This window comes from Echiichthys vipera (genome assembly GCF_963691815.1).
Source record: "Echiichthys vipera genome assembly, chromosome: 7".
Classification (NCBI taxonomy): domain Eukaryota; kingdom Metazoa; phylum Chordata; class Actinopteri; order Perciformes; family Trachinidae; genus Echiichthys; species Echiichthys vipera.
Genome location: NC_139832.1, coordinates 3,246,880 through 3,263,929, shown reverse-complemented (window position 1 = coordinate 3,263,929; position 17,050 = coordinate 3,246,880). Strand labels below are relative to the sequence as shown.

Sequence of the window (17,050 nt, the reverse complement as noted above, 5' to 3'; positions counted from 1 at the left end):
TGTTATATAAATAATGCAGTCACTCAAACATAATAAATGTCTATCAGCCAAAGTCTGTTGCCAACGTATTTTAATTTCTCACACAAGCAACTCTGCATAATACAACGGCAGTTTTTCTTTGTCCCTTCATCCATCTAGAGCTATAATATAGTTTCATTAAATCTCTGTTGCAGTAGAAAGTACCAATGATAAAAAATGTCCTTGCGGGAGTCATCCCAAAGGAATCAATGAAGAGAAATCAAGGTATCGTAACAAAATCTTAATGATCACAGTTGAATCTTTCTGTAGAAAATCCAGTATTTGTTCTACTCAGTGTGATCAACAGGAGAGATGATCAGAGGGGCAGAGTTTTTACCATCATAGTTATTACCAGGACATAAGTATGGGTAGAGTTTCTCAGTGAAGCAGCAGCCAGTAAAGGAGTAGATCAGAGCTGCAGCATCAACGTCATAAAAGGAGACCAGACCCTCCTCATAATCCACAAACACCCCCACCTTCTCAGGACCAGACTTCAGAGACAGAAGGACGGCAGGGCCAGCAAAAGCTTTGTACTCGTTTTCATTCCTCAAACATATCGTCCAATAGCCTTTCTGAGGGCTCGGTGTGATTTGTCCCTTCCTGTTGATCGACTCTCTGACCACTCCTAAATCCCACTTAGGCTTCCCTTTAACCTTAATCTCATAATAAAATCTTCCTGAAGAGAAACTCTGCTTTGCTAAAACCATAACACAAGTATCAAATCTCTCTGGATTGTCTGGGAGATTCTTCGTTACATCACCACGTTTAACTTGTTTCCCATCATCAGACAGGATGAGGTTAGGATGTGCTGTATCAGGATCAAGTGTCACGTCCACTGCAGACTGCTGGACCCTCTTCAGCTCGACCTCAAACAGCTTCTTCATCTGTTCACTGAGCGTCTCCTCCAGCTGATTCACAGCTCTCACAACATTCCCCTCATATGAAGGTGGACAGACCCTGACTTGTGTCCAATCCTTGGTGGGTGGAGCAGCGTTCAGAGACGTAAAGCTTTGGAGGAGGTGGAGGTGGTCTTCAGACTGAGAGAGCTTCTCCACCTCAGTGCTTCTCTTCTTCAGCTCAGAGATTTCCTGTTCCAGCTCTTTAATGAAGCCTTCAGCCTGTTTCTCCGTCTTTCTCTGCTTCTCTTTGATCGTGTCCATGAGCTCGGCCTGGCTTCTCTCAACAGACTCCTTCAGAGCGGTGAAGACCTGAACACCATCTGCCATCTCTCTGTCTGCATCTTTCTTACTGTGCTGCACCGACTGTTTGATCTCCTGAATCTTCAGTTGTCTCTCCTGGATCATCTGCTGAGTTTCAGCGTCTGTCTTCCCCAGCTCTGCCTTCTTTTCTTCACATCCTTCTTTCAGAGGAACAACATCGTGTGTCTTGTGGTCTAAAACAGTGCAGAGCATGCAGACACACACCTGGTCGGTCTTACAGAACAGCTCCAGCAGTTTATCGTGCTTCGTACACATCCTGCCTTCCAGGTTCTCCACAGGGTCGATCAGCTGATGTCTTTTCATGCCTGACCTCGTCAGATGAGGCTCCAGGTGAGTCTCACAATAAGACTCCAGACACACCAGGCAGGACTTCAGGGCCTTCAGTTTGGTTCCAGTGCAGACGTCACAGGGAACGTCTCCTGGTTTGGACACGTGTTGCTCTGAGCTGCTGCTGCTGGCTTCCTGTTGAGCTGACTGTCTGAACTGAGCAGCCATCTCAGAGATGAAAGTGTTGACCCGCAGTTTGGGTCTTCGATCAAACACCTCTTTACAGTTGGGACACTGATACAGGACTTGAATGTTCCAGTGTTCGGTGATGCAGGTTTTGCAGAAGTTGTGTCCACATGGTGTGCTGACTGGATCAGTGAACACATCCAGACAGATGGAGCACAGAAACTGATCTTCAGTCAGCAGACAGCTGGCAGCAGACATATCTACACTCTGAGGACAAAAAGTGAATAAACAAAACATTAATTGCATATATTTGGATCAGTTCTTTAATAAAATCAAACTATGCTCAGTGGAATATACAGAGAGTCATCTTGTATCATGTTATTTAATTTGCTTCAAGTGAAGAAGAAATCAGATGTGTAGTTCAGTTGTGGTTCCATGTGTATGGGGACTCGGTAAGACAGTCTTGCCATTGACACTGGTCTTCCCAGACACTGCTGTTTAGCATGCGCAAAGAGGGGGTCCATTACCCTGTGGGCCCGTGTTTCCATGATGAACAACTCTAGCTTTCTAACAAGGCAAAGGATGGTCTCTCTCTCTCTGTTCTCCATCCACTAGTGGGGGAAAGATGGGATAAAGCTAAATCATCAGGGTGAAAACTTAGTTGGGCTGTGGCACTACTCCTTTATTGTCCAGCCTGAACCTGCAAAGCCCCTTTTAGACTGATAGAGTTTACATCTCCTCCGCTCTCTGTGCAAATGTCAGAATCAGATGCATTCAATGTGCAGAAGAAGACATGCAGTCATCATTGCTGCAGTTGAGAGGAAATATATTTAACAAACTTTTATCCACTGATGGACCTCAATGAAACATTTGCCCCGAGTGGAGCTTCCTGTCCAAGCAGTGCTCATGTCTTGAGGAGGTTTTTCAAACACAGTAAAACATTAGCTGCACTAAAGACAGACAGCAGTATCAGTGAGGCTGAGAAAGAAGGGTTCAACAGTTAAACGCCACTTGTCAAAGTGTGTAAGGCTTTTTATTTCTGGATGAACGTACATGTTGTGTCGATCTAAAGCAGGGATGTCAAAGTCAAATACATCAGAGGGCCAAAAAAACAAATTTGCTACAAGCCGAGGACCGGACTGGTTCAATGTTTATTAAAACATATTAAAATTATGCATATAACCTATTGAACCAAGACCTAACACAGTGTACCGTATTATATTTAATAATTAAATGAATAACCCAATATTTTTGTACGGCTCTGTCAGTGATTTTTCAACAGGCTCACAGACAAAAACAAACTTCCTGTACATTAAATGAATGAAGCAAGATTTTCTTATGACTTTAGTTATTTAGAGGAAAACATTATCAACAGGCAAACAGCAAAAAATAAAATAAAATATGTTCCTTAATATCAGGATAAAGACACACAGCTGTGTGAACATGTGCTCTGACTCCCACCGAGCTTCAAACACCCTGTTCTCATCGTCCACCTTCCCTTTAGCCCTTATTGGGGAGGGGGTGCATTGTGGGTAATGTAGTTTTGGTGCGTGAAAAACACCAGCAGGCGGATGTGGCGTGCGGGCCGGATCTAATACTAATCAGATATCATCCCGGGGGCCAAGATCATTCATACTGGCCGGCGGGCCTTGACTTTGACACCCATGATCAAAAATGACACATTTCTATGATATTTATCTGTTAAATCAGATATGAAACAGTCCGATTCTGGTTTGAACTGAACTTTGACTGAATATTTAGTGAGTGCATTTAATCTGTGTAGTTCAGTGAACTCACCAGTGTTTGGCAGAGATTCTGCAGTTGTTGAGAAAAAGCTGCTCGGTTCAGTTGAATGTTTCTTTAGAGAGAAACACGGAGACTTGTCTCGACGGCGGCTCTGCTGTTGCTCACAGTAACTTTCACTTTCATGTCGGTCACGTTGACGCTCTCATGTTTCAGTGTTGCTCCACCTCTCAGTGGCCCGTCGCCAAGAGGGAGAGAAGGAGGAAGTGTTCACATCCTTTACTGAAGTCAAAGCACTAATACCACTCTGGAAATACAGCACTGCAGCTTTGGTGGAAATACTCAAATTTGTGAATTTGGGTTTTAGCTTTTGTGAAAACGTAAAGTTTAATTCCATCATAAAATCACCCCATGGTCTTTTTTGGCACTTGTATAAATCAAATAAGCCATCCAGACAGTTTTTTTCGTGTAACAACTATTAACGGAGAAATCCAGGAGAGTGGCTAACAGCCCGACGTGGCTAACAGTGATTAGCTCGGGGCAGTACGGTGAAGGCATTCAAAGGTCTTTTTTAACCACTAATACTGCTGAAAATAACAGCAGACCTCTGCAGCAGCATGAGAAGAGTCCCTACACACACAACAAAGCAGCAATGGGCCCCTTCCTTTGGGATTGACTTTGGTAATCCACTGTAATGGACTTTACTATGAGAGGAGCTGGTACAGGGGCCAGTAGGTAAGTCTTTAAAACACCCTTTTAATAAACTCTGGCTTCACTAACTACGCTGTTGCTGCTTTGTTTTGTGTGTAGGGACTCTTCTCATGCTGCTGCAGAGGTTTGCTGTTATAACAAACTAAGTTCCACTGCAGGTAACATCATTTATTACATGACGGGTAAAATTCATCTGACGTAAAGATGATTTTAACTCAGTAAGAGGCAGAGCTTTTGATTGACAGGTGGAGGGAGGCCAGTGGCAGCCATCAACTCTGCGCCTGCTGTGACACAGACTGTGGGACAGGAAGCCCGAGTCTTCTGACTGGATCAGGTGAGTGGGCGGACTCTGGAAAACCAGTTAGCCGAGTCTTTCCAGATAGCACATGCTACATGGGCCAAGCTGCACCAGCATTGAGAATAATAGACTGAACTTTAAGAATGAAAGGTGTGTGTGATTTATTTTTAGTTTTAGGCAAGGCAACTTTATTTGTAACGCACTTTTCATACACAAGGCAGACTCAAAGTGCTTCACAGCACAACACGTCATGAATTAAAATGCATCACAGAAAGACAAAGAGAATAAAAACACAGACAATAATAAAAACAGTGCGGACGTTAAAAGTGCAAAGATTTAGCAGAAAGCTAAGGTGAACATAAAAGTGTTCTGTCTAGTTTTAAAAGTGGTCAGAGTGGGTGAAAGGAAGTTGATTCCAGCTGTTTGTTGCATAATGACTGAAAGATGCTTTCCCTTGATTTGAGTTTAACAGATTGGCCTCAGAGGATCTTAGTGGTGTAGAAGGCTTATGTAGTGGGAGCATATCAGTGATATACCTCAGCCCTAGACCATGTAGTGATTTATATGTGAGCAGGAGGATTTTGAAATCTATCCTCTGACGTACAGGAAGCCGGTGTAATGATTTAAGAATTGGTGTAATGTGCTCACATGTTCTGGTCTTTGTTAAATCTCTACCCGCAGCGTTCTGAACAAGCTGCAAGGAGACCATGACAGTAGTCCGACCTACTGGTAATAAAGGCATGGACAACATTTTCTAAGTCTTGAGCTGACATGAGCCCTCTACGTCTTGGGTAGGCCGATGTTGTTACTGATTTGATGTGACTGTCGAAATGTAAATCAGAATCCATAACAACCCCAAGATTTCTGGCTTTATTTGAGGTTTTCAGGGACAGTGATTGAAGGTGTTGGATGACTTTAAACCTTTCTTTCTTGGCACCAAAAACAATTATCTCAGTTTTATCCTCATTTAGTTGAAGGAAATTTTGGACCATCCAGTGTTTGACTTGCTCAATGCACTGGAAAAGACGATCTATGGGGTGATAGTCATTTGGTGATAGCGCTACATAGATTTGGGAGTCATCGGCATAGCAATGGTGGTCAATGCTACGCTTACTTATATACGCTTATTAGGAGCTTTTTAAGTTTAAAAGTGTAAAAATGGCAGAAAGGTAAGAATTGCTTTAAGTGAAATTTGATGGATGACTACACCATTCAGGATTTTTACTCTTACTGACATTTTTACTGGTCAGAAAGTGATTTGAAGTTTATATTCGAAGGCATTTTAACACCATAACTTCGATAAACATAATAAATATACAGTATTAGAAGAAACCCAAAGTGATGCTCCATGATAACAAAGATAAATGTCTGTGTGTAGATCAGACTCATTCATTTAAGCAGTGAACTTGTGTTGGTTGTGTATCTAATATATGTAATTTTGCATCTTTTTGTGATGGTTTTCATCTATTTTAGTCATTTTGCATCTTTTTGCATTTATTGTTAGTCCTTTTGTAATTTTTTGTGGTGGTTTTGCATCTAATGTAAGTCATTTTGCATCTTTTTGTGGTGGTTTTGTATCTAATATATGTAATTTTGCATCTTTTTGTGATGGTTTTGCATCTATTTTTGTCATATTGCATCTTTTTGTGATGGTTTTGCATCTAATGTAAGTCATTTTGCGTCTTTTTGTGCAAGTATGGTGCTAATGTGCATATTAAAAGAAACAAAAACGGGAAAAAATTGAACCTTAAACCATGCAGATAAGCCGTTTAAATACCTTGAACAATTATCCATCAACTACAAATTTGTTGTGTACTCTTATTTGTTTTAATATTTTTGAAAGCCTGTGAATGTTCTCATTTGTCCACGTCCTCGTTGTCCCCAAAGAAATGTCAGTCAAAAGCGACTGGCCGTGGTTATTTGTCTAGGAAGACGTTTCACCTCTCTCAAATAACCAAGTCCAGTTGCTTTTGACTGAAATTGCTTTGAGGATATTGTTGAAAGGTACAAATCAAGGTGGGGCCTGTAATGCTTTATTTGTGTTGCAGTTGCTGAGTTGGAACAGGAAGCTGCTGTTGGACCAATCACAGTGAAGGAGAGACCTCTATAGTGAAACACAATAACTTGAACGTGAGATTAAATGTCTTTCTACTCTGATCAGGGTTTGTGTGGTTTCTTCTCTTTGAATCAGTTTGGATTTTCTTCTGATTTTAAAGTACAGCTGCTGATACAGTTGGTCCAGCTGATTTGTTTTTACCTAATATCTGATGTTATATAAATAATGCAGACACTCAAACATAATAAATGTCTATCAGCCAAAGTCTGTTGCCAACGTATTTTAATTTCTCACACAAGCAACTCTGCATAATACAACGGCAGTTTTTCTTTGTCCCTTCATCCATCTAGAGCTGTAATATAGTTTCATTAAATCTCTGTTACAGAAGAAAGTACCAAGGATAAAATTTACTTGCGGGAGTCATCCCAAAGGGATCAATGAATAGAAATCAAGGTATCACAGCAAAATCTTAATGATCACAGTTGAATCTTTCTGTAGAAAATCCAGTGTTTGTTCTACTCAGTGTGATCAACAGGAGAGATGATCAGAGGGGCAGAGTTTTTACCATCATAGTTAAGACTGGGACTAAAATATGGGATGAGTTTCTCAGTGAAGCAGCAGCCAGTAAAGGAGTAGATCAGAGCTGCAGCATCAACGTCATAAAAGGAGACCAGACCCTCCTCATAATCCACAAACACCCCCACCTTCTCAGGACCAGACTTCAGAGACAGAAGGACGGCAGGGCCAGCAAAAGCTTTGTATTCATTTTCATTCCTCAAACATATCGTCCAAAAACCTTTCTGAGGGCTCGCTGTGATTCTTCCCTTCCTGTTGATCGACTCTCTGACCACTCCTAAACCCCACTCAGTCTTCCCTTTAACCTTAATCTCAAAATAAAATCTTCCTGAAGAGAAACTCTGCTTTGCTAAAACAATACCACAATAATCAAATCTCTCTGGATTGTCTGGGAGATTCTTCTTTACATCACCATGTTTAACTTGTTTCCCATCATCAGACAGGATGAGGTAAGGATGTGCTGTATCAGGATCAAGTGTCACGTCCACTGCAGACTGCTGGACCCTCTTCAGCTCGACCTCAAACAGCTTCTTCATCTGTTCACTGAGCGTCTCCTCCAGCTGATTCACAGCTCTCACTACAGTCCCCTCATATGAAGGTGGACCGACCCTGACTTGTGTCCAGTCCTTGGTGGGTGGAGCAGCGTTCAGAGACGTGAAGCTTTGGAGGAGGTGGAGGTGGTCTTCAGACTGTGACAGCTGCTCCACCTCAGTGCTTCTCTTCTTCAGCTCAGAGATTTCCTGTTCCAGCTCTTTAATGAAGCCTTCAGCCTGTTTCTCTGTCTTTCTCTGCTTCTCTTTGATCGTGTCCATGAGCTCGGCCTGGCTTCTCTCAACAGACTCCTTCAGAGCGGTGAAGACCTGAACGCCATCTGCCATCTCTCTGTCTGCACCTTTCTTACTGAGCTGCACTGACTGTTTGATCTCCTGAATCTTCAGTTGTCTCTCCTGGATCATCTGCTGAGTTTCAGCGTCTGTCTTCCCCAGCTCTGCCTTCTTTTCTTCACATCCTTCTTTCAGAGGAACAAAATCATGTGTCTTGTGGTCTAAAACAGTGCAGAGCATGCAGACACACATCTGGTCGGTCTTACAGAACAGCTCAAGCAGTTTATCGTGCTTCGTACACATCCTGCCTTCCAGGTTCTCCACAGGGTCGATCAGCTGATGTCTTTTCATGCCTGACCTCGTCAGATGAGGCTCCAGGTGAGTCTCACAATAAGACTCCAGACACACCAGGCAGGACTTCAGGGCCTTCAGTTTGGTTCCAGTGCAGACGTCACAGGGAACATCTCCTGGTTTGGACACTTGTTGCTCTGAGCTGCTGCTGCTGGCTTCCTGTTGAGCTGACTGTCTGAACTCAGCAGCCATCTCAGAGATGAAAGTGTTGACCCGCAGTTTGGGTCTTCGATCAAACACCGCTTTACAGTTGGGACACTGATACGGGACTTGACTGTTCCAGTGTTTAGTGATGCAGGTTTTGCAGAAGTTGTGTCCACATGGTGTGGTGACTGGATCAGTGAACACATCGAGACAGATGGAGCACAGAAACTGATCTTCAGTCAGCAGACAGCTGGCAGCAGACATATCTACACTCTGAGGACAAAAAGTGAATAAACAAAACATTAATTGCATATATTTGAATCAGCTCTTTAATAAAATCAAACTATGCTCAGTGGAATATACAGAGAGTCATCTTGTATTCTGTAATTTCATTTGCTTCAAGTGAAGAAGAAATCAGATGTGTGGTTCAGTTGTGGTTCCATATGTAAGGGGACTCGGTAAGACAGTCTTGCCATTGACACTGGTCTTCCCTGACACTGCTGTTTAGCGTGCGCAAAGAGGCGGTCTGTTACCCTGTGGGCCCGTGTTGCCATGATGAACAACTCTATTTTTCTAACAAGGCAAAGGATGGTCTCTCTCTCTCTGTTCTCCATCCACTAGTGGGGGAAAGATGGGATAAAGCTCAATCATCAAGGTGAAAACTTGGTTGGGATGCGGCACTACTCCTTTATTGTCCAGCCTGAACCTGCAAAGCCCCTTTTAGACTGATAGAGTTTACATCTCCTCCGCTCTCTGTGCAAATGTCAGAATCAGATGCATTCAATGTGCACAAGAAGACATGCAGTCATCATTGCTGCATGTTGAGAGGAAATATATTTAACAAACTTTTATCCACTGATGGACCTCAATGAAACATTTGCCCCGAGTGGAGCTTCCTGTCCAAGCAGTGCTCATGTCTTGAGTAGGTTTTTCAAACAGAGTTAAACATTAGCTGCAATAAAAGCAGACAGTAGTATCAGTGAGGCTGATAAAGAAGGGTTCAAAAGTTCAAGGCTACTTGTCAAAGTGTGTAACAGTGGTTTGGTTTTCACCTGTTTTATATTTCTGGATGAACGTACATGTTGTGTCGATCTAAAACGACACATTTCCATGATATTTATCTGTTAAATCAGATATGAAACAGTCCGATTCTGGTTTGAACTGAACTTTTACTGAACATTTAGTGAGTGCATTTAATCTGTGTAGTTCAGTGAACTCACCAGTGTTTGGCAGAGATTCTGCTGTTGTTGAGAAAAAGCTGCTGGGTTCAGTTGAATGTTTCTTTAGAGAGAAACACGGAGACTTGTCTCGATGGCGGCTCTGCTGTTGCTCACAGTAACTTTCACTTTCCTGTCAGTCACGTTGACGCTCTCAGGTTTCACTGATGCTCCACCTCTCAGTGGCCGTCACCAAAAGGGAGAGAAGGAGGAAGTGTTCACATCCTTTACTGAAGTCAAAGCACTAATACCACTCTGGAAATACAGCACTGCAGCCATTTGGTGGAAATACTCAAATTTGTGAATTTGGGATTTAGCTTTTGTGAAAACGTAAAGTTTAATTCCATCATAAAATCACCCCATGGTCTTTTTTGGTACTTGTATAAATCAAATAAGCCATCCAGACAGTTCACAACTATTAACGGAGAAATCCAGGAGAGTCGCTAACAGCCTGGCGCTCGTGTTCAGGAAACGTAAACAGAAAAGTAGCTGTGTTGCCACAAAGCTAATGTTAATGTTAGCTGTGTAGCCACAAAGCTAACATTAATGTTAGCTGTGTAGCCACAAAGCTAACGTTAATGTTAGCTGTGTAGCCACAAAGCTAACGTTAATGTTGTCCTAGAAATAAAAACCCCCGGCAGTGCTTCAACACGCTGAGATGACGCATTCCCCAGCCTGCTTTGTGAACACACACCCTTAGAAATAACAAATTAACGATAACATACAAACTAAATTCCACGGCAGGTAACATCATTTATGACATGACGGGTAAAATTCATCTGACGTAAAGATGATTTTGACTCAGTAAGAGGCAGAGCTTTTGATTGACAGGTGGAGGGAGGCCAGTGGCAGCCATCAACTCTGCGCCTGCTGTGATACAGACTGTGGGACAGGAAGCCCGAGTCTTCTGACTGGATCAGGTGAGTAGGCGGACTCTGGAAAACCAGTTAGCCGAGTCTTTCCAGATGGCACATGCTACATGGGCCAAGCTGCAACAGCATTGAGAATAATAGACTGAACTTTAAGAATGAAAGGTGTGTGTGATTTATTTTTAGTTTTAGGCAAGGCAACTTCATTTGTATAGCACTTTTCATACACAAGGCAGACTCAAAGTGCTTCACAGCACAACACGTCATGAATTAAAATGCATTACAGAAAGACAAAGAGAATAAAAACACAGACAATAATAAAAACAATGCGGACGTTAAAAGTGCAAAGATTTAGCAGAAAGCTAAGGTGAACATAAAAGTGTTCAGTCTAGTTTTAAAAGTGGTCAGAGTGGGTGAAAGGAAGTCTATTCCCGCTGTTTGTTGCATAATGACTGAAAGATGCTTTCCCTTGATTTGAGTTTAACAGATTGGCCTCAGAGGATCTTAGTGATGTAGAAGGCTTATGTAGTGGGAGCATATCAGTGATATACCTCGGCCCTAGACCATGTAGTGATTTATATGTGAGCAGGAGGATTTTGAAATCAATTCTCTGACGTACAGGAAGCCGGTGTAATGATTTAAGAATTGGTGTAATGTGCTCACATGTTCTGGTCTTTGTTAGAAATCTACCCGCAGCGTTCTGAACAAGCTGCAAGGAGACCATTACAGTAGTCTAGCCTACTGGTAATAAAGGCATGGACAACATTTTCTAAGTCTTGAGCTGACATGAGCCCTCTAAGTCTTAGGTAGGCCGATGTTGTTACTGATTTGATGTGACTGTCGAAATGTAAATCAGAATCCATAACAACCCCAAGATTTCTGGCTTTATTTGAGGTTTTCAGGGACAGTGATTGAAGGTGTTGGATGACTTTAAACCTTTCTTTCTTAGCACCAAAAACAATTATCTCAGATTTATCCTCATTTAGTTGAAGGAAATTTGGGACCATCCAGTGTTTGACTTGCTCAATGCACTGGAACAGACGATCTATGGGGTGATAGTCATTTGGTGATAGCGCTACATAGATTTCGGTGTCATCGGCATAGCAATGGTGGTCAATGCTACGCTTACTTATATACGCTTATTAGGAGCTTTTTAAGTTTAAAAGTGTAAAAATGGCAGAAAGGTAAGAATTGCTTTAAGTGAAATTTGATGGATGACTACACTATTCAGGATTTTTACTCTTACTGACATTTTTACTGGTCAGAATGTGATTTGAAGTTTATATTCGAAGGCATTTTAACACCATAACTTCGATAAACATAATAAATATACAGTATTAGAAGAAACCCAAAGTGATGCTCCATAATAATAAAGATAAATGTCTGTGTGTAGATCAGCCTGATTCATTTCAGCAGTGAACTTCTGGCGGTTTTGTATCTAATATATGTAATTTTGCATCTTTTTGTGGTGGTTTTGCATTCATTTTTTGTCATATTGCATCTTTTTGTGGTGGTTTTGCATCTAATGTAAGTCATTTTGCGTCTTTTTGTGCAAGTACGGTGCTAATGTGCATATTAAAAGAAACAAACGGGGAAAAATTGAACCTTTAACCATGCAGATAAGCCGTTTAAATACCTTGAACAATTATCCATCAACTACAAATGTGTTGTGTACTCTTATTTGTTTTAATACTTTTGAAAGCCTGTGAATGTTCTCATTTGTCCAGGTCGTCGTTGTCCCCAAAGAAATGTCAGTCAAAAGCAACTGGACTTGGTTATTTGTCTAGGAAGACGTTTCACCTCTCTCAAATAACCAAGTCCAGTTGCTTTTGACTGAAATTGCTTTGAGGATATTGTTGAAAGGTACAAATCAAGGTGGGGCCTGTAATGCTTTATTTGTGTTGCAGTCGCTGAGTTGGAACAGGAAGCTGCTGTTGGACCAATCACAGTGAAGGAGAGACCTCTATAGTGAAACACAATAACTTGAACGTGAGATTAAATGTCTTTCTACTCTGATCAGGGTTCGTGTGGTTTGTTCTCTTTGAATCAGTTTGGATTTTCTTCTGATTTTAAAGTACAGCTGCTGATACAGTCGGTCCAGCTGATTTGTTTTTACCTAATATCTGATGTTATATAAATAATGCAGTCACTCAAACATAATAAATGTCTATCAGCCAAAGTCTGTTGCCAACGTATTTTAATTTCTCACACAAGCAACTCTGCATAATACAACGGCAGTTTTTCTTTGTCCCTTCATCCATCTAGAGCTATAATATAGTTTCATTAAATCTCTGTTGCAGTAGAAAGTACCAATGATAAAAAATGTCCTTGCTGGAGTCATCCCAAAGGGATCAATAAAGAGAAATCAAGGTATCACAGCAAAATCTTAATGATCACAGTTGAATCTTTCTGTAGAAAATCCAGTGTTTGTTCTACTCAGTGTGATCAACAGGAGAGATGATCAGAGGGGCAGCGTTTTTACCACCATAGTTAAGACTGGGACTAAAATATGGGATGAGTTTCTCAGTGAAGCAGCAGCCAGTAAAGGAGTAGATCAGAGCTGAAGCATCAACGTCATAAAAGGAGACCAGACCCTCCTCATAATCCACAAACACCCCCACCTTCTCAGGACCAGACTTCAGAGACAGAAGGACGACAGGGCCAGCAAAAGCTTTGTACTGATTTTCATTCATCAAACCTATCATCCAAAAACCTTTCTGAGGGCTCATTGTGAATGGTCCCTTCCTGTTGATCGACTCTCTGACCACTCCTAAATCCCACTCAGTATTCCCTTTAACCTTAATCTCATAATAAAATCTTCCTGAAGAGAAACTCTGCTTTGCTAAAACATTAACACAAGTATCAAATCTCTCTGGATTGTCTGGGAGATTCTTCCTTACATCACCATGTTTAACTTGTTTCCTATCATCAGACAGGATGAGTTTGGGATGTGCTGTATCAGGATCAAGTGTCACGTCCACTGCAGACTGCTGGACCCTCTTCAGCTCGAACTCAAACAGCTTCTTCATCTGTTCACTGAGCGTCTCCTCCAGCTGAATCACAGCTCTCCTCACAGTCCCCTCATATGAAGGTGGACCGACCCTGACTTGTGTCCAGTCCTTGGTGGGTGGAGCAGCGTTCAGAGACGTGAAGCTTTGGAGGAGGTGGAGGTGGTCTAAAGACTGTGAGAGCTGCTCCACTTCAGTGCTTCTCTTCTTCAGCTCAGAGATTTCCTGTTCCAGCTCTTTAATGAAGACTTCAGCCTGTTTCTCTGTCTTTCTCTGCTTCTCTTTGATCGTGTCCATGAGCTCGGCCTGGCTTCTCTCAACAGACTCCTTCAGAGCGGTGAAGACCTGAACACCATCTGCCATCTCTCTGTCTGCATCTTTCTTACTGAGCTGCACCGACTGTTTGATCTCCTGAATCTTCAGTTGTCTCTCCTGGATCATCTGATGAGTTTCAGCGTCTGTCTTCCCCAGCTCTGCCTTCTTTTCTTCACATCCTTCTTTCAGAGGAACAACATCATGTGTCTTGTGGTCTAAAACAGTGCAGAGCATGCAAACACACACCTGGTCGGTCTTACAGAACAGCTCCAGCAGTTTATCGTGCTTCGTACACATCCTGCCTTCAAGGTTCTCCACAGGGTCGATCAGCTGATGTTTTTTCAAGCTAGATCTCGTCAGATGAGGCTCCAGGTGAGTCTCACAATAAGACTCCAGACACACCAGGCAGGACTTCAGGGCCTTCAGTTTGGTTCCAGTGCAGACGTCACAGGGAACATCTCCTGGTTTGGACACTTGTTGCTCTGAGCTGCTGCTGCTGGCTTCCTGTTGAGCTGACTGTCTGAACTCAGCAGCCATCTCAGAGATGAAAGTGTTGACCCGCAGTTTGGGTCTTCGATCAAACACCGCTTTACAGTTGGGACACTGATACGGGACTTGACTGTTCCAGTGTTTAGTGATGCAGGTTTTGCAGAAGTTGTGTCCACATGGTGTGGTGACTGGATCAGTGAACACATCCAGACAGATGGAGCACAGAAACTGATCTTCAGTCAGCAGACAGCTGGCAGCAGACATATCTACACTCTGAGGACAAAAAGTGAATAAACAAAACATTAATTGCATATATTTGGATCAGCTCTTTAATAAAATCAAACTATGCTCAGTGGAATATACAGAGAGTCCTCTTGTATTCTGTTATTTCATTTGCTTCAAGTGAAGAAGAAATCAGATGTGTAGTTCAGTTGTCGTTCCATATGTATGGGGACTCGGTAAGACAGTCTTGCCATTGACACTGGTCTTCCCAGACACTGCTGTTTAGCATGCGCAAAGAGGCGGTCCGTTACCCTGTGGGCCCGTGTTGCCATGATGAACAACTCCAGCTTTCTAACAAGGCAAAGGATGGTCTCTGTGTTCTCCATCCACTAGTGTGGGAAAGATGGGATAAAGCTCAATCATCAGGGTGAAAACTTGGTTGGGATGCGGCACTACTCCTTTATTGTCCAGCCTGAACCTGCAAAGCCCCTTTTAGACTGATAGAGTTTACATCTCCTCCGCTCTCTGTGCAAATGTCAGAATCAGATGCATTCAATGTGCAGAAGAAGACATGCAGTCATCATTGCTGCAGTTGAGAGGAAATATATTTAACAAACTTTTCTCCACTGATGGACCTCAATGAAACATTTGCCCCAAGTGGAGCTTCCTGTCCAAGCAGTGCTCATGTCTTGAGTAGGTTTTTCAAACACAGTAAAACATTAGCTGCAATAAAAGCAGACAGCAGTATCAGTGAGGCTGATAAAGAAGGGTTCAAAAGTTAAACGCCACTTGTCAAAGTGTGTAAGGTTTTTTATTTCTGGATGAACGTACATGTTGTGTCGATCTAAAGCAGGGATGTCAAAGTCAAATACATCAGAGGGGCAAAAAAACAAATTTGCTGCAAGCCGAGGGCCGGACTGGTTCAATGTTTATTAAAACATATTTAAATGATGCATATAACCTATTGAACCAAGACCTAACACAGTGTACCGTACTTTATTTAATAATTAAATTAATAATCCAGTATTTTTGTACGGCTCTGTCAGTGATTTTCCAACAGGCTCACAGACAAAAACAAACTTGTCCTGTACATTTAAATGAATAAAGCAAGATTTTCTTAAGACTTTAGTTATTTAGAGGGAAACATTTTCATCAGGCAAACAGCAAAAAATAAAATAAAATATGTTCCTTAATATCAGGATAAAGACACACAGCTGTGTGAACATGTGCTCTGCCTCCCAACGAGCTTCAAACACCCTGTTCTCATCGTCCACCTTCCGTTTAGCCCTTATTGGGGAGGGGGTGCATTGTGGGTAATGTAGTTTTGGTGCGTGAAAAACACCAGCAGGCGGATGTGGCGTGCGGGCCGGTTCTAATACTAATCAGATATCATCCCGGGGGCCAAGATCATTCATACTGGCCGGCGGGCCTTGACTTTGACACCCATGATCTAAAATGACACATTTCCATGATATTTATATGTTAAATCAGATATGAAACAGTCCATTTTTGGTTTGAACTGAACTTTTACTGAATATTTAGTGAGTGCATTTGATCTGTGTAGTTCAGTGAACTCACCAGTGTTTGGCAGAGATTCTGCTGTTGTTGAGAAAAAGCTGCTGGGTTCAGTTGAATGTTTCTTTAGAGAGAAACACAGAGACTTGTCTCGACGGCGGCTCTGCTGTTGCTCACAGTAACTTTCACTTTCCTGTCAGTCACGTTGACGCCCTCATGTTTCAGTGTAGCTCCACCTCAGTGGCCCGTCACCAAGAGGGAGAGAAGGAGGAAGTGTTCACATCCTTTACTGAAGTCAAAGCACTAATACCACTCTGGAAATACAGCACTGCAGCCATTTGGTGGAAATACTCAAATTTGTGAATTTGGGTTTTAGCTTTTGTGAAAACGTAAAGTTTAATTCCATCATAAAATCACCCCATGGTCTTTTTTGGCACTTGTATAAATCAAATAAGCCATCCAGACAGTTTTTTTTGTGTATCAACTATTAACGGAGAAATCCAGGAGAGTCGCTAACAGCCGGTGGCTAACAGTGATTAGCTCGGGGCAGTACGGTGAAGGCATTCAAAGGTCTTTTTTAACCACTAATACTGCTGAAAATAACAGCAGACCTCTGCAGCAGCATGAGAAGAGTCCCTACAAACACAACAAAGCAGCAATCGGCTCCTTCCTTTGGGATTGACATTGGTAATCCACTGTAATGGACTTTACTATGAGAGGAGCTGGTACAGGGGCCAGTAGGTAAGTCTTTAAAACACTCTTTAATAAACTCTGGCTTCACTAACTACGTTGTTGGTGCTTTGTTGTGTGTGTAGGGACTCTTCTCATGCTGCTGCAGAGGTTTGCTGTTATTTTTAGCAGCATTAGTGGTTAAAAAAGACCTTTGAATGCCTTCACCGTACTGCCCCGAGCTAATCACTGTTAGCCACGTCCGGCTGTTAGCGACTCTACTGGATTTCCTCCGTTAATAGTTGTTACATGAAAAAAACTGTCTCAATGGCTTATTTGATGTGTGTATCGT

The 17,050-nt window shown here is 42.2% G+C and overlaps 3 protein-coding genes across 3 annotated transcripts; all 3 read right to left on the bottom strand.

The window, feature by feature from the left end:
- Positions 1-209: 209 nt before the first annotated feature.
- On the bottom strand, positions 210-1,949 carry LOC310949271 (E3 ubiquitin-protein ligase TRIM21-like; the record flags this gene model as incomplete). Its single annotated transcript, XM_083916648.1, has 1 exon — positions 210-1,949. One exon carries the CDS (start codon positions 1,947-1,949, stop codon positions 306-308), a length of 1,644 nt encoding a protein of 547 aa, XP_083772774.1. The 3' UTR covers positions 210-305.
- Positions 1,950-6,867: 4,918 nt separating this feature from the next.
- On the bottom strand, positions 6,868-8,658 carry LOC310949272 (E3 ubiquitin-protein ligase TRIM21-like; the record flags this gene model as incomplete). Its single annotated transcript, XM_083916649.1, has 1 exon — positions 6,868-8,658. The coding sequence occupies one exon, from the start codon at positions 8,656-8,658 to the stop codon at positions 7,015-7,017; it is 1,644 nt and encodes a 547-aa protein (XP_083772775.1). The 3' UTR covers positions 6,868-7,014.
- A 4,123-nt stretch (positions 8,659-12,781) lies between these two features.
- On the bottom strand, positions 12,782-16,148 carry LOC310949269 (E3 ubiquitin-protein ligase TRIM21-like). Its single transcript, XM_083916646.1, has 2 exons — positions 16,093-16,148; positions 12,782-14,565 (listed from the first exon to the last, which is right to left on the bottom strand). Exon 2 carries the CDS (start codon positions 14,554-14,556, stop codon positions 12,913-12,915), a length of 1,644 nt encoding a protein of 547 aa, XP_083772772.1. The 5' UTR covers positions 14,557-14,565; positions 16,093-16,148; the 3' UTR covers positions 12,782-12,912.
- Positions 16,149-17,050: the final 902 nt, after the last annotated feature.

What these genes read in the sequence shown, in the direction of transcription:
- LOC310949269 (XM_083916646.1), bottom strand. Translation starts at nt 14,556, where the DNA reads ATGTCTGCTGCCAGCTGTCTGCTGACTGAAGATCAGTTTCTGTGCTCC.